The following is a 17,090-nucleotide window of genomic DNA, read 5'->3' on the forward strand; positions in this document are numbered from 1 at the left end:
AGAGTGGTGCTCTGACCCCCGTTTAAAATGGTTTAAGAGTGTGCAGCTCTTGTTTTCTGAAAGTCTGGCCTTCCCGACACAAGCAGGCTCTGAGGACAGGTTTTCCAGCCGAAATATGATTAAATTGTATTAGCATCTTATTACATACACGCCTTAGTGGTCTGCCTCAGACAGGGAGAGTTTTTGTTTCTCTTTGAAAGATTGTGTCTGGAATGGTAAATTGCCTGCTTGAAAGCCTCCCCACCCCCCTTTTTTTAAGGAGGAAGACGAAATCCTGCTGCGTATGGTGGCAGGCTGGGGAGGCCTGGTGGCCCCCAGAGAGGAGAGGCCAGAGGCCAGGTTGGGGTGTTTTAACTGCCTAGGGAGCTGCTGCAGTAGCAGGCCTGAAAGGCCCACTGTTTCCAGGGTCAGCTGGAAGGGCGTTAATGGAGGCCCAGGGTGTTTATTTGAGTTTATTTGTGGAGAGGTCTTTAAAAGGGGGCTGGCATTGGGCATTGGTGTTTCAAGTCCAGACCCGAGGCCCCTACTAAGACCAATGGCTAGTGTTGCCAAGAAAACATCTGCCACCAAACTGCTGCCCTGTTACTGAGTTGACATTGATCATTAGCCAGGAGCCCAACCAAACAAAGCCTCCTGGAAAATGTGTGAGGTTAAGACAGGGAAGGCGGGCTATGCAAACGGGACGAAATCTTGGGCTGGGGTCTTTGCTCCCGCAAGCTGCGAGCAGGCCAGCTGGGCTGTGTGGTCCCACACTTCTAGAGGGAGGAGACAAGAACACACCCGGCACTCCACGTGTACCAAGTCCCTGTTATGTGCTGGGGCGCCAGCAGGGATCCAAACAGTTGCGCTTTTTACTCTCGTGGAACGTATATTCCCAAGGAGAAGGACATTCAACAAGCAGCTCAACAGACACAGATTGTGACGGGCGCTCTGAGGAAGCTGACTGGTTGGCTGGTGGGCTTTCTGTAGATAAGGCAGCTGGCATAGACCTCTGTGGCGTTTAAGCCGAAACTTGAAGGATGAAAAGTCAGACGTGCCTAGGCTGCGTAGACCATTCCAGGCAGAGAGCACACCTGCGCACAGGTCTTGACTCATGGACTGTTTGGTTTGTTTCGGGAAATGAAAGGAGGCCAGTTTGGCTGGGAAGTGGTGGGGATGGGGGCGGTGGTCAGTATGTGGTAGGCAGGGGTAAGATCACGTAGGGTCTTATGGTCAGGAGCTTGAGTTTTGCCCTTTGAGCAGCAGGAAACCTTTGAAAGATTTTAAATAGGGCATGACATGATCTGATTTATGCTTTTTGAAGATTATTCTGGCTGCTGTGTGGATCTTGGATTATGAGGGAGCCATAGCGGAAGCTGGAAGATGAATGAGGAGTCCTGCAAGAGATGAGACTGGCTTGGACCAGTATGGTAGCAGTAGAGATAGGGGAAATGTGGGTGGATTCTCACTGTGTCCTGGAGGGAGCGCCCACTGGACTTGCAAGCGTTGGCGGTGGGGCGGAGGAGGCTGTGGGCTGCTGCTCATTGAGGGGACTCAAAGAGGGGACCCGAAGGAGAGCCGTGTGTGTCTCCGTGCTGGGGATGGTGTGGGAGTGCAAGTGCACTGGTGGCAATGGCAGGAAAAGGGGACGCTTTCTTTCCCAGAATCTTCTTTGTAGGTAAGGTTTCAGGAGCACTTCCTGCCCCTAAAAGCAAGTGCCTTGTGACCCTGAGGTATTTTCCCAGAGCAGAGCTTGCTTTGGGAGAGGTTGGGGGAGGCAGTGGAAAAGGAAAACCAGAGGCCAAGACCATGTCTTGGCACTCCCGTCCCCCACCTGCATGTATAGCCCTGGATTTCAGCTTTGGTAAAAGGGTCCTCCCTGGCTCCTTCGCTGGGTTGGAGAGGGCCTTCATGGGGCAAAAGGCTATGCCGCAGGGGAGCCCAGGCCTCATCTGGGGCTTCATTAGCCACTGACAGTGGAGGCTCACCTGAGGCAGGGAGGCCTTTGGAACAGACTTGGTTCAAAGGAAAGAAGCAAAGCGGTGGTTTCCCTCTGAAGCCTAGTTATTATTCCAGTTAAGCCACCGCAGAATCTGCTCCCTTAATAACACCCTGCTAAGGAGGACTCTGGGGTGTTTCACGGAGGGCAGGTAGGACGGGCGGCTGGCTGAGGGTGGGGTGCAGGTCTGCACGCCGACGGGGCACTCTGGTCCTAGGCAGTGAGAAGTCAAGAGGTCCTGTTGTAGGGGACCTTGCTTACTGTACAGGCTCACTGCCTCGCTGAGGAGGCCTTCAGGTGGGCGCTGGTTAGGAGGACTGTCCACCTGGCCCGAGTCCGCTGTGGAATTAAGAATCAGCACTCATACGGAGCGCCAGCCACCGTGCTGAGGGCTTTATACTGCTCTCATTTACTCACCAGCTGATTCTGGCCCACAGATGTGTTTAGTTTGGCCCTCTCAAAGTGTTTTAAAAATCTGAATCAGTTGCCAACATTTTAAGTTCAGGAGATTTATGTAAAATTCCAGATCCAGTTTGTGTCCTTTGAGAGGTGTGTCTTTTCCAAGGTCCCTGGTCTAGTGAGGGGCGCAGGTAGGATTTGAACTTGGCCTCCCTGAATCCAGTGCTCCTGCTTTATATGCTGTGAGAGAGCCTGGCTTGCAAGTGCCCCTTTTCTGGAAATGAAGAGAAATGCAATTCACATAGAGGATTGCAGGAGAAAACAGGTGGGTGCACTTAGAGCACCTCTCCCCCTGCTCCTGCTCTACCTGTGACGGGGCTGGGTTGGCAAGATGTAGGCTAGAGTCAAGAGTTCGGTTAAAGTCACCTCATCACACTCAGACCCCGGAGGATAGCAAGGATGGGCAGCTGTGGGTGGTGGAGCATTATTGCCCCATTCAGTGTATGACCTGAGCCACTGGGCTGCTTGCACTCCGCTGCACAGAGGCAGGGTAGCCTGAAGGTCAAGAACATGGTCTCCTGAGTCAGACCTCTTACGAGCACTGTGATCTTGGGCAAGTCACTTAACCTCTGAGCTTCATTTTCCTCAGCTGCAAAAGGGAAGCGGCCATCAGGCCCACCAGCACCAAAGGGCTGTTCTGAGGCCTCAGTGAGGTCCCTGTGTACCAGGACGCACCCCCTCCCCAAGCAGTGGGTGCTTAGCAGTTTTAGCTCTTGTTCCTGCCTCCTTGGCATCCATGCTACCACCAGGCATCCCTCCATACCCCCACACCCTCTAGAGAGCACTTTGCCTGCACCTTTGGAGCTGGGCAGCAAGCAGCCCCAATGAACCTTCCTGTCATCCTGATCCTGCTACTGAGGACGCAGGGGTGGAGAGAAGCTCCTGGCTAAGGTCAAGTATGAGGCAGGAGAGTACTTCTGAGTAGCTCAGAGTTCTGGGTAGTCACACCCCACCTTAGAGAGCCAATGCTCCCTGGTCTCTGCAGGGCCACAGTCAAATCAGGTGACCCCCAGGCTTGGACATGAGCAGACTTGGGATGACAGCAGGTGGCAGATGGGATTCCGAGTGGGGGTGGGGAGCCTGGCTGGCCTGCAGCTGGGACGGGCAGCGGGGCTTCTTCCCTACTGACACTGGCTCCTTGTCCTTTGCTGTGGACAGTGAGGCAGCCCAGGGTCTAGACTGACAGGAGCACGGTGGAAAGCACTCTGGGCCCTGAGCCCCAGGTCTCTTCTCACGTTAGGACTCGGCCACTGACTAGCTGTGAGACCCGGGGCAGGTTAACAAGCCACTCAGTGTGCTCCCCTCCAAGAGGGGACAAGAGCAGGCTCTGCCACCCAGGACTCTGCAGGATTAGAGGAAATAGTGGGAAAGCAGTTCCAAGAGGCAGGAGCTGACGAGGGCACAAAGGCAGCTCAGTGTGCGCTCAGGGATCAGACCACGTGGATTCAAATCCCAGTTCAGCCAGTCACTAGAAGGACAAGGCACTGAGCCTCCTCCGTAAGAGAAGCTAATAGCTCACAACTCCCCAGGTTGTTAGGACCTGAGATAGCATGGGTAGGGGAAAGAGCTCAGTGTGGGAGAGCTGCCCTTCCTACCTCGAAGTTAAATATTGCAGTGGAGAGAAAGTTGGTTTTTTCTTTTATCTGGAGAAGGACATTGAGGGGAGGGAGGGCAGCCCAGCCCATTCACCCTGGGCCCGGTGTGGCTCAGGGACCCAGCTTGCAGCCTCCCTGCCCCCACCCCATTTCCACACCCCTCTGGCTGCCGCTCTCAGTATGCGCCCTCAGTGCTGTCTGGACTGGCTTTTTCCTCCCCTCCGATAACCTGGTCCTCCTGGAAGAGTCAGTCTTGTTTCCTGTGCCCTCCCTCCTCAGCACCCAGCAGGGTACCACTTGTAACTTGCAGGTGAGAGTGGATTCTTCGGTGGCCCTGGGTTTCCTTGCGTGGAAGCTGGCACTGGGCAGGTCCTGGTCTCTGTTCATTCTGGGGCTGCGCTGTCTGGACTGGCTTGTCCCTCAACTCCGATAACCTGGTCCTCCTGGAAGAGTCAGTCTTGTTTCCTGTGCCCTCCCTCCTCAGCACCCAGCAGGGTACCACTTGTAACTTGCAGGTGAGAGTGGATTCTTCGGTGGCCCTGGGTTTCCTTGCGTGGAAGCTGGCACTGGGCAGGTCCTGGTCTCTGTTCATTCTGGGGCTGCTGACCCCCCTTGCCCTCCCTCGTCTTTGACCAGACTCTCCGTTGTCTGAGGCTCTGGGCTCAGGAGGTGGGAGATGCCGCCCCCTCTCCCAGCCCCAGGGCCCATGTAGATGGGCGGGGAGAGGGTGAGGCTAGTGAGGAGAAGCCTAGGGCACCACCTTGTTCTCACTCTTTCTCTGCAGTGCGGTGAGTGTGGGGAGGTAGGTTATTGGGCAATTTTCTGAGAGATTGAGGATTTCCCAAGCCGCCTGTGAGTATAATGGGGCCTGCCTTTCATTGCAGATGGAAGAGAAGAGGCGAAAGTACTCCATCAGCAGCGACAACTCTGACACCACCGACAGTAAGGCCTTCCATCTGGGGCTCCTACAGGGAAAGTGTTTGCATAATTATCAGGCCCACAGGCCCAGATCGGGGGACGCTGCCCCATGGTCTCAGTGTTGATGAAAGCATAAATCAGGCCAGGTCCCTCTGCTCCTAAGAAAATCCCCACACCACTATGGCCTCCAGGGCCTTGCTGTCCTCTTTACTCTACTCCCCTTTACCCTCTAGCTCTCAGCCCCATGTGTTTTGCTCTGGTTGGAACAGATCAACTCCCCTCTGGGCCTTTGCCTATGCTGTTCTTGGCTGCTAGGAACACACCCCTCTCCCTCTGGTCCTGCCGTTGAGTCAGGGCCCTGTAGAAGTGTCCACACAACAGATAAAAAAACCTGTCACTCTTCATTATAGTGACCTGATAAGTATCATTTCCTGACCAAGTACCATTTCCTTATTAAGGTAAGCTCCTTGATAAGAGGGGTCATGTCTTGCTGACTGCTGTATCCAGCTAGATCGGGCACATAATAGGTGATCAGTAAATGTTTGCTGAAAAATATTAATGAAGGAGTCTGACCTTCATGGGATCTTGGCAACAGAACCTCAGGGTAGACTTGTGTGGGGGCCCGGTGTGCCAGCCCTCGATGTGGGGGGGGGGGCACTGTTACAGAGAAAATGGGGCTTAGGGAGCCTCTTCTGAAATACGGAGGCGAAAAGGGAGGTTTGTGTCAGGGAGGGCTTTTTTCTGGTACTAGAAGGCAGCTCTTCTTAGATGCCCTAGGAACCTGGGCCTGCATGAGCCAGTCGGAGTAAAGAGTTCCATTCTGCCCTGTGTAGGAGAGACACTCTGCCAGGAAGATCCCACTTAGCGGTGTCCTCTGGTGAAAGCCCAGGCCGAGGAAGAGCCTGCGCTGCCAGGGAGGCCGGGCCTGGAGCCCTGCAGCTGTAGCCCTTAGTTTGTTCACGTACACGGTGAGCAACTGGGATTGGGGAGATCTCCAAGGCCCCTTAGAGCTCACGGAGTTCTCTAATCCCCCGGAGCCTGAGGATACATGCACTAGAATGAGAAATCAGGTCCCAGCCCCTTCTCTCCCTCCAGGTTTCACTCAGTGTCCTTTGGGGTCTGTTTACTCAGCTTGGCTCTGGTGTCTGACCTGGCCCGCTGTTCCTCCCTGCAGCAGTAGATCACAGCGTCCGGCCCTTTGTGGCTGCAGTCACGCTGCCTGTGGCCTGTTTCAGTAGAGCCAAGAAGAACTGCATCCTCTGCTTCTAACTTTATTTCAGGCAAAGGAACCCTTGAGGGCCAGGCGCCCGCAAGGGAGAGCATCTGGGCAGCTGAGCCCTGTTTCTGCATTGGAGTTGGGCCAGGCTGAGGCATCCTCCCTTTTCACCAGTCCCCACCACTACCCATCCGTAGCTGCTGCTCCTTTGACCCATAGGAGTGGGGGCCAACCTGAGTGTAGTCCAGCGAGGGCCTCTAGACCCTAGTGATATAATAGGTAATCTTTATCAAGGCAGCGCTGTGTGCCAGGGACCGTGCCAAGACTTTACAGGCATGATATCATTTAACTCTCACAACAACTCTTTGAAGATAGTTATTCTCTGCCCCCATTTTATAGAAAAGCAAGCTGAGGCTCAGAGAGACTAAGTCATTCGTCCAGGATGAGGCGCTAGTAAGTGGCTGAGCCAGGGCTCAAGGTTAGTCTGTGGGTCTACTTTAGAGCAGCAGTCTTCCCACTACCTTGTCTCGCCTCTGCATACCCACTGGGCATCATCCCAGAGTGTCTAATCAGCAGTGGGGGTGGAGACTGGCCACAGAAGGCTTATTATAGCCCTCTTTCACCAAGGGGGAAGCAGAGGACCAGAGAGGGCGAGGGATTTGTCATGGATCACACACAGGAAGCTAATACTGAGTCCTTGTCCAACTGCCTTTCACCTCCCAGGCGTCTTCTGGTTGGTGGTTAGAGGAGGCATCATGTCCCATTCATTGTTGGAAAGGCCCAGAGCAGGGACAGTCCACCAGGTGCTTACAGAGGTCTCCGCCTCCTGAACATTCAAGCCAGAGCTTTCCTGACAGACCTCCTGTCCTTGGACATGGGTGGGTGGTGTTCCTGGCCTTCCAGGGGCCCCTCATGGGCTGTGCTCTCTCTGCAGGTCACGCTACATCTGCATCAAGATGCTCCAAACTGCCCAGCAGCACCAAATCAGGCTGGCCCCGGCAGAACGAAAAGAAACCCTCAGAGGTGGGTAGTGACAAGTATCCTGGAGAAAGATGAAACAGAGGTGGAAAGGAGAGGGAGGGATGTATGGGGGAAGTGCAGGTATATGGGGGGGAGAGGATTCCTGGCAGAGGGTGCAGTCATTGCAGAACAAGACCAGTATGGTTGAGTAGAGTGGATGGGAGGAAGGGGTGGGGGAGCCAGTTCTCATAACCTTGTAGGTTGTTGTAAAGATGTTCCTATTGATCTGAGTGAGAGGAGAAGCCTTTCAAGGATCATAAGCAGGGTAATAATATAGTCTGCTGTTTTAATGAAGGGTCCCACTGGCTGCTGTGAGGAGAAGGGAATATGAGGGGCAAGGGTGGGAGCGGGGAGGATTCTTTGGCAGTTGTCCAGGAGAGAAATGATGGTGGCTTAGAGCTGAGTGATGGCAGTAGAGTAAGAAACAGTAGGATCTGGGACATTCTGGAGGTTGAGACAAGAGTGACAGGATTTGCTGATGTCGGGATGAAAGGTGGAGTCCTCAAAGTCATCCAGTTAGGTCATCCACTCCTTATTATGCCCATTTCACATGCATCTGCCCTTTAAGCCTTCCTTACTTTGACGCTGTTTCTTGGGACAGGTAGTGGTACTTATGGCCTCTGGAGCTGTGGAGAAGGGCTTTGGGGGTGGGTAGACAAATGGACATGCGATCCTGCCTCTGCAGCCCCTGAAAAATTGCATCCTAGAGCCTCATCGCTCCCTCTTAGGCCTTTAATGCGTTGCACTGGGCACAGAAGAGACCCTTGGCACAAATGAGGCTGCCAGAGCATTGAGTATCCAAGAAGGGGGTTGCTTTTGAATCTGACCCTTAAGAAAGAGATTGTTCTGCAGCGCACAGAGTAGCCAGGCACTGGGCTAGACACTACTTTTTTAACCCTCCTGTTATAATAAGGAAATTGAGGATCCTAAGGTTATACAGCCAAGATGTGAGGTTCTTGGGGCCAACCGCGCCAAGGGTGGGAAGGCTTAGAGTTCTGGGGCAGAGCACTTGGCCCGGGTTGAGGGAGGATATCTTTGTTCTGAGCCTGGCAACCTCCTCTCCCCTCCCTCACTGCAGGGGCCATCCTGGAGCTGCTATCATTAGCCAGTCCCTAGAGGGGGTCTTCCGGAAAAACCTTGCATTTGAAAAAGGACTCCCCGCCTTCTCCGGGAGCTGGCCTACCCTGGGACTCTCCTTTTGTGGGGTTGGGGGTGGGGACACCTTTGAGACCTGAAACCTCCCATTCCCATCCCCCAACCTAGTATCCTCCCTTGGCCCTATTAGGGGAAGGGTGGAGATGGAAGGAAATATCTCCAGGAATGCAATCTCCAGGACTGGAATGAAAGCAAGGGGTGAGGTGGGCATGGGAGGATGCTGTTCTTGAGGCTCTTGGCACCTCCTGGTCTAGCCCTGCTCAGTGGGTGGAAGGCACGTGCTCGTGTGCACTGGGAAGTAGGATGCAGAGTGTGCTAGGGCCCTGGGAGTCCCTGGGACCACCCCTCCACCCCTCTAACCCCACCCCCATCTTGAGAGCTGCAGGGGCTCCCAATTACTACTAGGGTTGGATTAGTAAAACAATAGCCATCTTTTGTGCCTTCCTGGTCCTGGAAGGCAGGAATTGTTCTGCCTGTTTTGGAGCTGAGGAACCTGCCTCTCAGAATCCCACCTGCCCCCTGCTTTCAGGGGCTATTCAGATTGGAGAAAAGAGGGGAAGTTCTGGGGAGGCCCTGGGGCTGGCTTAATCCCTTCCCCTGACTCCCCCTTCAAGCCCCAGTGGGAGGCAGGGCCTCCTCTCAGGGCGGAGATCCCTGGGGCAGTGCTGCCATCTACACCGGGGATAGGCAGGCAGGCAGGCTGGGGGGAAACAGGTGTCAAGCAAAGACTGAGGGGAAAGGGTAATTTGCATGGGGCTGAAAATTCCCCTGCCTCTTGGGTTTTCCAGCGCAGGGCCTTTGAACCTTTCCCCACCTAAAAATAGAGTCAAACCATTGCAAGGGTGTTGATCCCCAGCCCTGCTGGGGACTGGCCATGCACGTCCCTGGGTTCAAACCCAGGAGCCTCTGCAGGGGGCTCTGAGGCCTGACTGGAGACACCCGCCCTCAAGCCTTAGGCTCCAGGAGAGCTGAGGAAGTCTTCCCTGCCTTGAACTGTCGCCAAGGACAGGCTTTTCCTCCCACAGCAGGCTGGAGAGCAGCCTGCGAGGTTTCCCTCGTCCCCTAAGTGAGGAGGCTGAGCCATAGCCGGCATAAATTCCAAGTTATCGTGGGGCAGAGAGGAAACCATCAATGAAAGCTTCCAAATTATTTGGCTCATGAGAAGGCGGAGATGAAAGCGAGGATTTGGCGGCAGATAACGTTTGCAGTAAATCTCTTCACTGGGCTGTGTCTTCTCTTTCTGTGCATGGGCTGGAGAGAAAGGCCTTTATAATCTGCTGGAGCTGGGGGCTGAGGGCTATGGACACCTGGTGAAAGGGCATCTGGAGTCCCTTCTGCTCAGTCCCCAGAGTAAGAAGCCGGTGGGGTCGTTTTCAGGCTGCTCACACGGTCTGCTCCCAGTCTGGCCCAAGCTCCCGGCCTCAGTGCTTGCACGTTGATGTGTGTGGTGCAGGAGTCCCTTCCTGGTGGCTGCAGAGCCACGGGACCCATGGTTTACTTTGTCTCCTCATCTGTGAAGGTGGACATTGATGGGTGGCGACTTGAGGATTAGGAGTATTTGGCATAGCAGCAGCACTGGCACGTAGAGAAGCCACCAGCTATGGAAAGAGCTGGGGTTGGGTTTAGGCGACGCTGGCAGGGCTGCCCCTGGAATGACCTGTGCACTCTGAGGGTGCAGATCAAGGAGCGCGCTATACACCAGAGGGAGGTGCCCCAGGCTGGAACCAAGTGATCTGACCAGGAGTCAGGACCCTGGACAGGGCCGAAGCCTTGAGGCCCAGCTTCCCTTCTGGCCCTTAACCAGTGGGTGGCCTCCCTCATCCTGAGTAAAAGGGGACTGCAGGCCTCAGTACTGGGGGCTGAAAGAACAGGCCCTGGGATTCCTGGGAGGCTGGGTTAGGATTTTTGGTGGGAGTACACTAGGTCTGAAGTTGGCCCCAGGATCCCGTTTGGCAGTGGAGGGGAAAGGTGGGGCTGACCCCAAGCACACAGGCTGCTGCCTTCCTCTGCTCTGCCTGCCAGCGGGATCCCAACAGAGCTGAGATCTGTCCCTTGGGGCTTAAGTCGGCCAGGCTAGTCCTGAAGGAGAGGAAGGGATTAGCCTGGTTGGGGAGGTGATATTAGTACATAAACCGTGCTGAGGCCTTGGGTTTCTGGCCTGGCCTGTCTCACCAAATAGCATGAACATAACTTAGTGGGTCATATCTGTGAGAGCCTTATAGAGATCACAGACCAGAGATTATTTTTTTGAATACCAATATCAGACCCCCAACCCTTATCATTCCCAAGAATTCTGACTTAAATGTTCTGGAGTAGGGCCCCAGGTACCTGTACTTTTTAACAGCCCTCCTGCTGGAAGCCAGGCTTAAGAACTACTGCCATAGGGTAGGAATAAAGACGCAGACGTAGGGAACGGACTTGACACAGCGGGGGAAGGGGAAGCTGGGACGAAGTGAGAGAGTAGCCGTGACATATATACACTACCAAATGTAAAATGGATGGCTAGTGGGAAGCAGCCGCATAGCACAGGGAGATCAGTTCCATGCTTTGTGACCACCTAGAGGGGTGGGTTAGGGAGGGTGGGAGGGAGGCTCAAGAGGGAGAGGATATGGGGATATATGTGGACATATAGCTGATTCACTTTGTTATACAGCAGAAACTAATGCAACATTGTAAAGCAATTATACTGCAATAAAGATATTTAAAAAAAAAAAGAGCTACTGCCATAGACCTTTTCCCCTGATCTGCTAAGACAGGAGTTTCTGGCTTGGTCCTCCCTGGAAGTTGAGGGAGGAAGGGAAGGCCTTCCAGCCTGGGTCCGTGACCTAAACAAAGGCTGGGAGTGTGGGTGGGAGCACCCCGCAGCTCACCCCTTCTCCCAAAGCAGCCAGGGGACTGAAGGTTTCTGCCAAGCCCTCTGCCTGGCATAGGTGGGAAGGGCAGTTTGAGAAGAGACCCGGAGGCCATCCTGTGGTTTGGAGGCAGCTCTTTGAAGCTGTATCTTCCTCAGGCCTGGGGCAGAGAGGCAGATGGAGGGGCAGTCCGAGAAGCGAGGGTTTCCCCTAGGCAGGCTGTCTTGAGGTAGAAAGCTGAAAGCTGTGTTTTCAGGAAGTCAGAGTCCCCAGAATTCAGCCAGTGGGCGGGGACATAGGTCTTTAGGACCCTAGGACTAGTGATTAAACTCAGCAGACACTTGAGAGCACCTACTAGGCCCAGCCTAGTGCTAGGGGCACAGAAAATGCAGGCCCTATCCCTGGGGAGCTTGTCCTCTGACTGTTAGCAGGATGCAGGTGCTATACAGGAAAGTGTCCGTTATGAGAGGTGCAGCCGCTTTGCCACTAAGGAGCTCTGTGACCTTGGGCAAGTAATAGTTTCTCTCTGAGCCTCAGTGTCATCATCTATAGATGACCCTGCAGTTATTGTTCTGTAGATGTGACTGTCCTGCCCTGAGGCCTGTGGAGCCTGAGGGTGGGGGAGATCCCAGACGTGAGTTGAAGTGAAGCTGGCCTCCCTGGGATGGAAGCCTGGATGGTCCCAGAACAGGGTGGGCAGGAGCTGGCCTCCTTTTTAGGCCCTGGTGACAAACTGTATATACCCCTAGATGAGAGAATGGGGCTTCTCTGCAGGTCCACAGGGGCCCTTCACCAGTGCTCAGCCTTTCACCCCTGGGACAGGGCCCAGGAGAAGGAGGTGACCCTGTGGACAGCCTCTGCCACCAGTGGAGTGTCTTTCTGACCCAGGGTCTGTGAAAGTTCCTCTATAAGGATGTCCTTCCCTAGGAAAGGCAGCGAGTGGAGAGTGAGAATGAAGTATATCTGCTTGATCCTTTGCTTTTGAAAATGGACCTCTTCCTTCCTGGGTGAAGGCAAGGGTGACCAGATTGTGCTGGGGTGCAAAGCCACAGGGTAAATAAAGGTGCATTCTTGGAGGAGCCAGAGGTGTTACCCAAATGTTTGAAATAACATATTTTATATTAAAACAATGATGGTGTATGTTGTAGCAAAATGCTCCCAAACTTGAGAGGTAAAACAGGAGGCTCCAAAAAAAAAAAGTTTTTTGCTTGCCCCTGTGGTTTTGAGCAGTGTTTCTAGCCAACAGTTCCTCTGCTACCCTGGGAAGCAGGCAGACAGTGAGGGGAGCCCTTCCTCTGGGCTAAGCGCCTGCTCTCTGAACCTCCCACTGCCTTCCTCTGGGGTGGGGGGCCGAATCCACTTCTTGTATAGTTGGAAACATTGCTGCTCCCGCCAACTGGAAAGGCCTCCTGGCCTCTGGGACTTGTCTTGCAAAAGAAATGTGTGCAATAAATTCTCTTTAAGAGCAGGAAGTGCTGTTATCCTTGTGAAAGAGAAAGATGTTGAGTGTGTGTGTGTGTGTGTGTGTGTGTAAATGTCTGACCAAATTAGCCTAGTGGTAGCTTGAATGGGACTGGGAGGCTATTTCCAGAGCCCTTCTCTGGAATTTAGGCCTAATTTTAAGTATCTAAGTATGCTCTTGGCTGAGATACTCTTTATCAGTTTCCAGCCCAAGAAAGAGATTTTTTTTTAAAAAAAGAAATAGCTGACTGGTTTGCAGGCAGCATTACATTGGTTAAAGGACAGTGCAGACCTTAGGCAAGTGGTTTAACCTCTCTGAGTCTTGGTCTCCACATCTGTAAAGTGGGAGTAATATGAATTGGGTGAGATTGTATATATATAGCATTTAGCACAGCACCTGGCATACTATAACAGGGCAATCGCTTTTCACTATTAGCTGTTCTTTCTAATGAGATGAGGTGCTCAGAAAAAAACTGTGATTTCAAATGAGGTACCGGTAGTAATTTTACTTGGCTCTTTCAGGACAGACTGTCAAACATCCTTTGGGAGATTAGAGAGAGGGGGCACTCCTGGCTTTGCATTGGGACTTTTGATGTGGACAGAGTCAAGGAGAGGCAGTCCAGGCCAAAGCCATTTTCATTGGCTTTGGGACAGTGACCAAGACCAGTTCCTGAGTTCCACCTGGAAGAATCCTTTGGGCCAGACCTCTGTCCGCACTCTCCCTGCTAGGAGGACAGGACGGGAAGTTTCAGAGTTTAGTCATACTTCAGACCAATCCTGGGGTTCATTCACTTACTCACTCCCTTGTTCCACAAGCATTTCTTGAGTACCTGCTCTGTGCCAGGCACTGTGCCACAAACGGGCATAGTGATAAGCACGACACATGCAGTCTCTGCCTCTCTCAGCTTGATTATTAGAGGAGATGGACATTAAACAAATAATTACACAAATCATCATATTCTGTAACTGTGATAGGCGTTGGAGCTTTTCCTTAAGTGACTGAACTTCCCCTTGTGCCTCTTGGTCTGGGGTTAATACTTAACCCTTGAGAAAAGGAAGCAGAAACTAAGGTCCCAGGATGAAATGTTCAAATAACATTCATAAATCTTGTGATCATATACAGAAACTCTTAGCGTAGCATAGTGAAAGTTGCCTCTTGTCACTGTCTTTATTTGCTTTTGGACATCATGTCAGACTCCAGACGTGACGCGCTGTCTGGCATAGCCCGTTTTTAGTTCTTCTGGGGAAATAGGTACAGAAAGCTCTATAGACTTTTCAATGCTGTGGTCTTCAGTCTTGGGAAAAGGAACTAGAGGGCAAGCCACGTGCAGTTTCCCCGCATCTGGGCAGAGCAGGGCCTTCAGCTCCCTTCAGAGCTGAGTTGGCACCTCTGGCACTCACATTGGTTACTAGATTAGAGTTTTAGACCTTTAAACATCCTTCATACTGTTTGAAGAAAGCTACAATTAACATCTCCCAAGCAGCTCAGCAGAACTTGGTTGCTAGGCAGCAGACCTTTAAAGACAATTTGTCAATTTCTGCCAAGAGAGAAAAATAGTAAACATTCACATTCTTAGAAAATTGCTTGTTTTTCAGCTTCCAACTTCCTTGCCATGGCAAGGCCTCCAGTTCATCAGTGTCCATTTTATTCCTTATTTAGTTTTCATAAATAATTCAGAGGCATTTTAGGAGAATAATCGAGCCTTTTTTAAAGCCTAACCTTTGGCAGTTCAAAACAGAAAGATGTTTGGGTTGCTGTATTTGTGGACAGGTTTTGTATGAATGTACAGGGGTTCCTTTGGAAGGTACAGAGTACTGGGCTGTAGCCTTGGGCAGCTACCCAGAAAGGTGGTAGCAGATCCATGGGAGGCTCTTGAGTAGTTCAGCCTTAGTTAGCACCTAGCATGTGTCAGGCCCTGCGTGCACTGCTGCAGCAAGAGACGAGGAGATTCCAGTACAGGGGCTGTGGAAGTTTAGAGGAGCCCAGAACTCAGCCTGGCATCAGGGAAGGCTTCCCAGAGCAGATGTGGGCTGGACTAATACCCTAAGCGTGAAACAGGCTGCCCCCACTTTGGCGGGGAGAAGACTGTCCCAGCAGGGTCCTCTCATGTGCCAAGGGTGAAAAGTACTTGGGAGGGAGACTACCCGTGCATCCTTGTGGCCGTGGGGCCTGGGAGACTGCAGCTCAGCCTGAGGGCAGTGGGAAGACAGTAGAAAGCCACTGGAGAACTTGGAACTTGCAAAGGTCACTGTCTGATTTGCATATTCCAGCCCTTGGGGAAACCACTTGATTTGGCTTGGGGTTAACTCAAGGGCATTGGCAATGAGCAGGTGGCCAAGAGGGGCTGGGGCTGTGCAGGGGTGCTGAATGGCTCCAGTTTGTCTGTCTGGGTTCCTTTGCCACTTCCAACATGAAGGACCTTGTGTAGATTATTAAACTAACCTGAGTCCCGGGTTTCTCAACTGTAAAATAGGGATAATGGTAGCACCCACCTCACAGAGTTGGTATAGGGACTAATAATTCAAGAACAGCCATTAGACTGGCACTGGGCACACAGTGCTCTTTAAGTGTTCACTGGTACCATTAAGATGGTGCTGCCCTTCCTGTGCTTCCATCAGTCCTCTGCCGAAAAGGGCCACAGGTAACCAGTCTGCCCCCTGCTGCCTGAATGACCGCAGATGAAACTTGCAACTCTCTTGGGACTGAACTCTTTCTCTCTCCCGCTCTCTCTCTCTCTCTCTCTCTCTCTCTCTCTCTCTCTCTCTCCCTCCCTCCCCTGAATCTCCCTGACTGAATTGAGCACGGGATCCCTTCCAGCTCTTGAGTTCTCAATGCCAAGCCTGTTCCTAGGTCAGGGCCACCTCTCCCCCCGCTGGTGTGGCTTGGCACTCTGTGCCTTACAGACTAGGGCTGCCTCTTGCTCCATTCAGTCCACGTGGTTGGGTTATTTCAGCTCTGGATATATCCATGGTGTGTATCACCTGTTCATGGGGGTTCAAAAAGCATTGCCAAGGAACCAGCTGGGGGCCCTGAAGGGCCCTTTTATTCATGCATTCATTTAATCATCCACTCAGTCACTATTTATTGAGCACCTACTATGTGCCAGTCACCCTGCCAGGCATTGAGAATGTTGCAGAGAATAGGACAGGTGTGGCAGGAGAGATGACAAGAAGCAAGCAACATGCATACACCAGTTAATTTTCAGGAGTATAAGTACTGAGACATGAGGCAGGATGATGGGCTGGAAAGTGGCTCTGTCGGGTGGTTGGTGGCCCTGAGTCAGGGTGATCAGGGTGATCCCTCAGGGGTGACATTTAAACTACAGCCCAGGATCAGGGAACAGCAAGAGGTTTCTAACTCACCTGTGCCTTTTTGGAGGGGCACACAGTGACACTTGGCTCTTGAACGGTTGATTTCCGGTGCAAGATGACAGGCTTTCACTGTTGGGCGGTTCCTTTTGGCATCAGAGCAACAGGGTATTAGATGTCGTACCACGTGGCTTGCCAGGGTTGGGAGAACTTTGAGACAGTCACCAGTCCACTGTGGGGTCAGTTTACCCCCACCAGGTCCTATACTGGGTCCCAGAGGGAAATAACCCAGCCCCAGCCAGCAAAGGGAGGTGCCGAAGGATACCACAGAAGCACCCAGTACCTGAGTTTGTGTTCTTCTATCAGCCGTCTTGCTACTTGCTAATAAGATATGCAAATTATCAGGGCTGTGAAATCTTTGCACATTTCATCTTCTGTTTAATTAGCATTTAATCGTAATCTTATTTTAATTTTTTCACACTGGCACCCTAATTAAATGTTAGGGTGTTAGCCTTAACAATTAAATTATATTGGCAAATAGAGTCTTCAAGAAACTTGACCTTTTGCAAGCCAGGGCCCTCTCTAGCTAGATGCAGACATTAATTAGTTTTCTGCAAGATGCTGCCTTGAGCCCCCTTGGTGCGCCCATTTCAGTTGTTTCCTTGTGGTTGCAGCCCTAGATTCAAGTGAGACACACAGCCAGTGGGTGGGGCCTCCTGCGGGCAGAGATTACCACTGAATGGCTTGTCACGAGCCTCTGGAAGGCCAGTGGATGCTGGTTCTTCCGGGGAGGGGAGTGGGCTCGGAGCTGGCTCTGAGGCCTGGAGGACTCCTTGAGGTGGTTTCTCTTCTCTCCACACTGTGAACTCTCCTTTAACTTGTGATTCTCATGTGATGATCACTGGGAAACTTGGTACCAAAGCAAGTCACACAGTGTCCAGTGCTGCCACCAGGTCCTACGGCAGCCCTTTGTGGAGGACCCAGTGAGGCCGAGCGGCCAGGGCAGGTGAGGCACTGCCAGTGCCACTGAGGCTTGCCTTGGAGGTTGCTCTGGGGCGGGGGCGACAGACAGAATGTGGGAAGAGCTGTCTGTCTGTCTGTCTGTCCGTCCGTCTCCCCCCCCCCCC

General features: G+C 52.6%; 1 protein-coding gene across 2 annotated transcripts in view; it reads left to right on the plus strand.

Annotated features, from left to right (window-relative positions):
- JADE2 (jade family PHD finger 2) overlaps window positions 1-17,090 on the plus strand; it is a 47,501-nt gene that overhangs the window by 4,445 nt on the left and 25,966 nt on the right. Inside the window, exons 1-3 of one of the 2 annotated variants that reach the window (XM_007461363.1) lie at window positions 1,367-1,432; window positions 4,917-4,974; window positions 7,101-7,189. In XM_007461363.1, the coding sequence (XP_007461425.1) occupies window positions 1,367-1,432; window positions 4,917-4,974; window positions 7,101-7,189 (213 nt within the window). Of the gene's footprint in view, window positions 1-1,366; window positions 1,433-4,916; window positions 4,975-7,100; window positions 7,190-17,090 lie in introns of those variants that run through there. The other variant, XM_007461364.1, reaches the window with a different exon arrangement.

This window comes from Lipotes vexillifer, unplaced genomic scaffold (assembly GCF_000442215.2).
Source record: "Lipotes vexillifer unplaced genomic scaffold, Lipotes_vexillifer_v1.1 scaffold217, whole genome shotgun sequence".
NCBI classification, from domain to species: domain Eukaryota; kingdom Metazoa; phylum Chordata; class Mammalia; order Artiodactyla; family Lipotidae; genus Lipotes; species Lipotes vexillifer.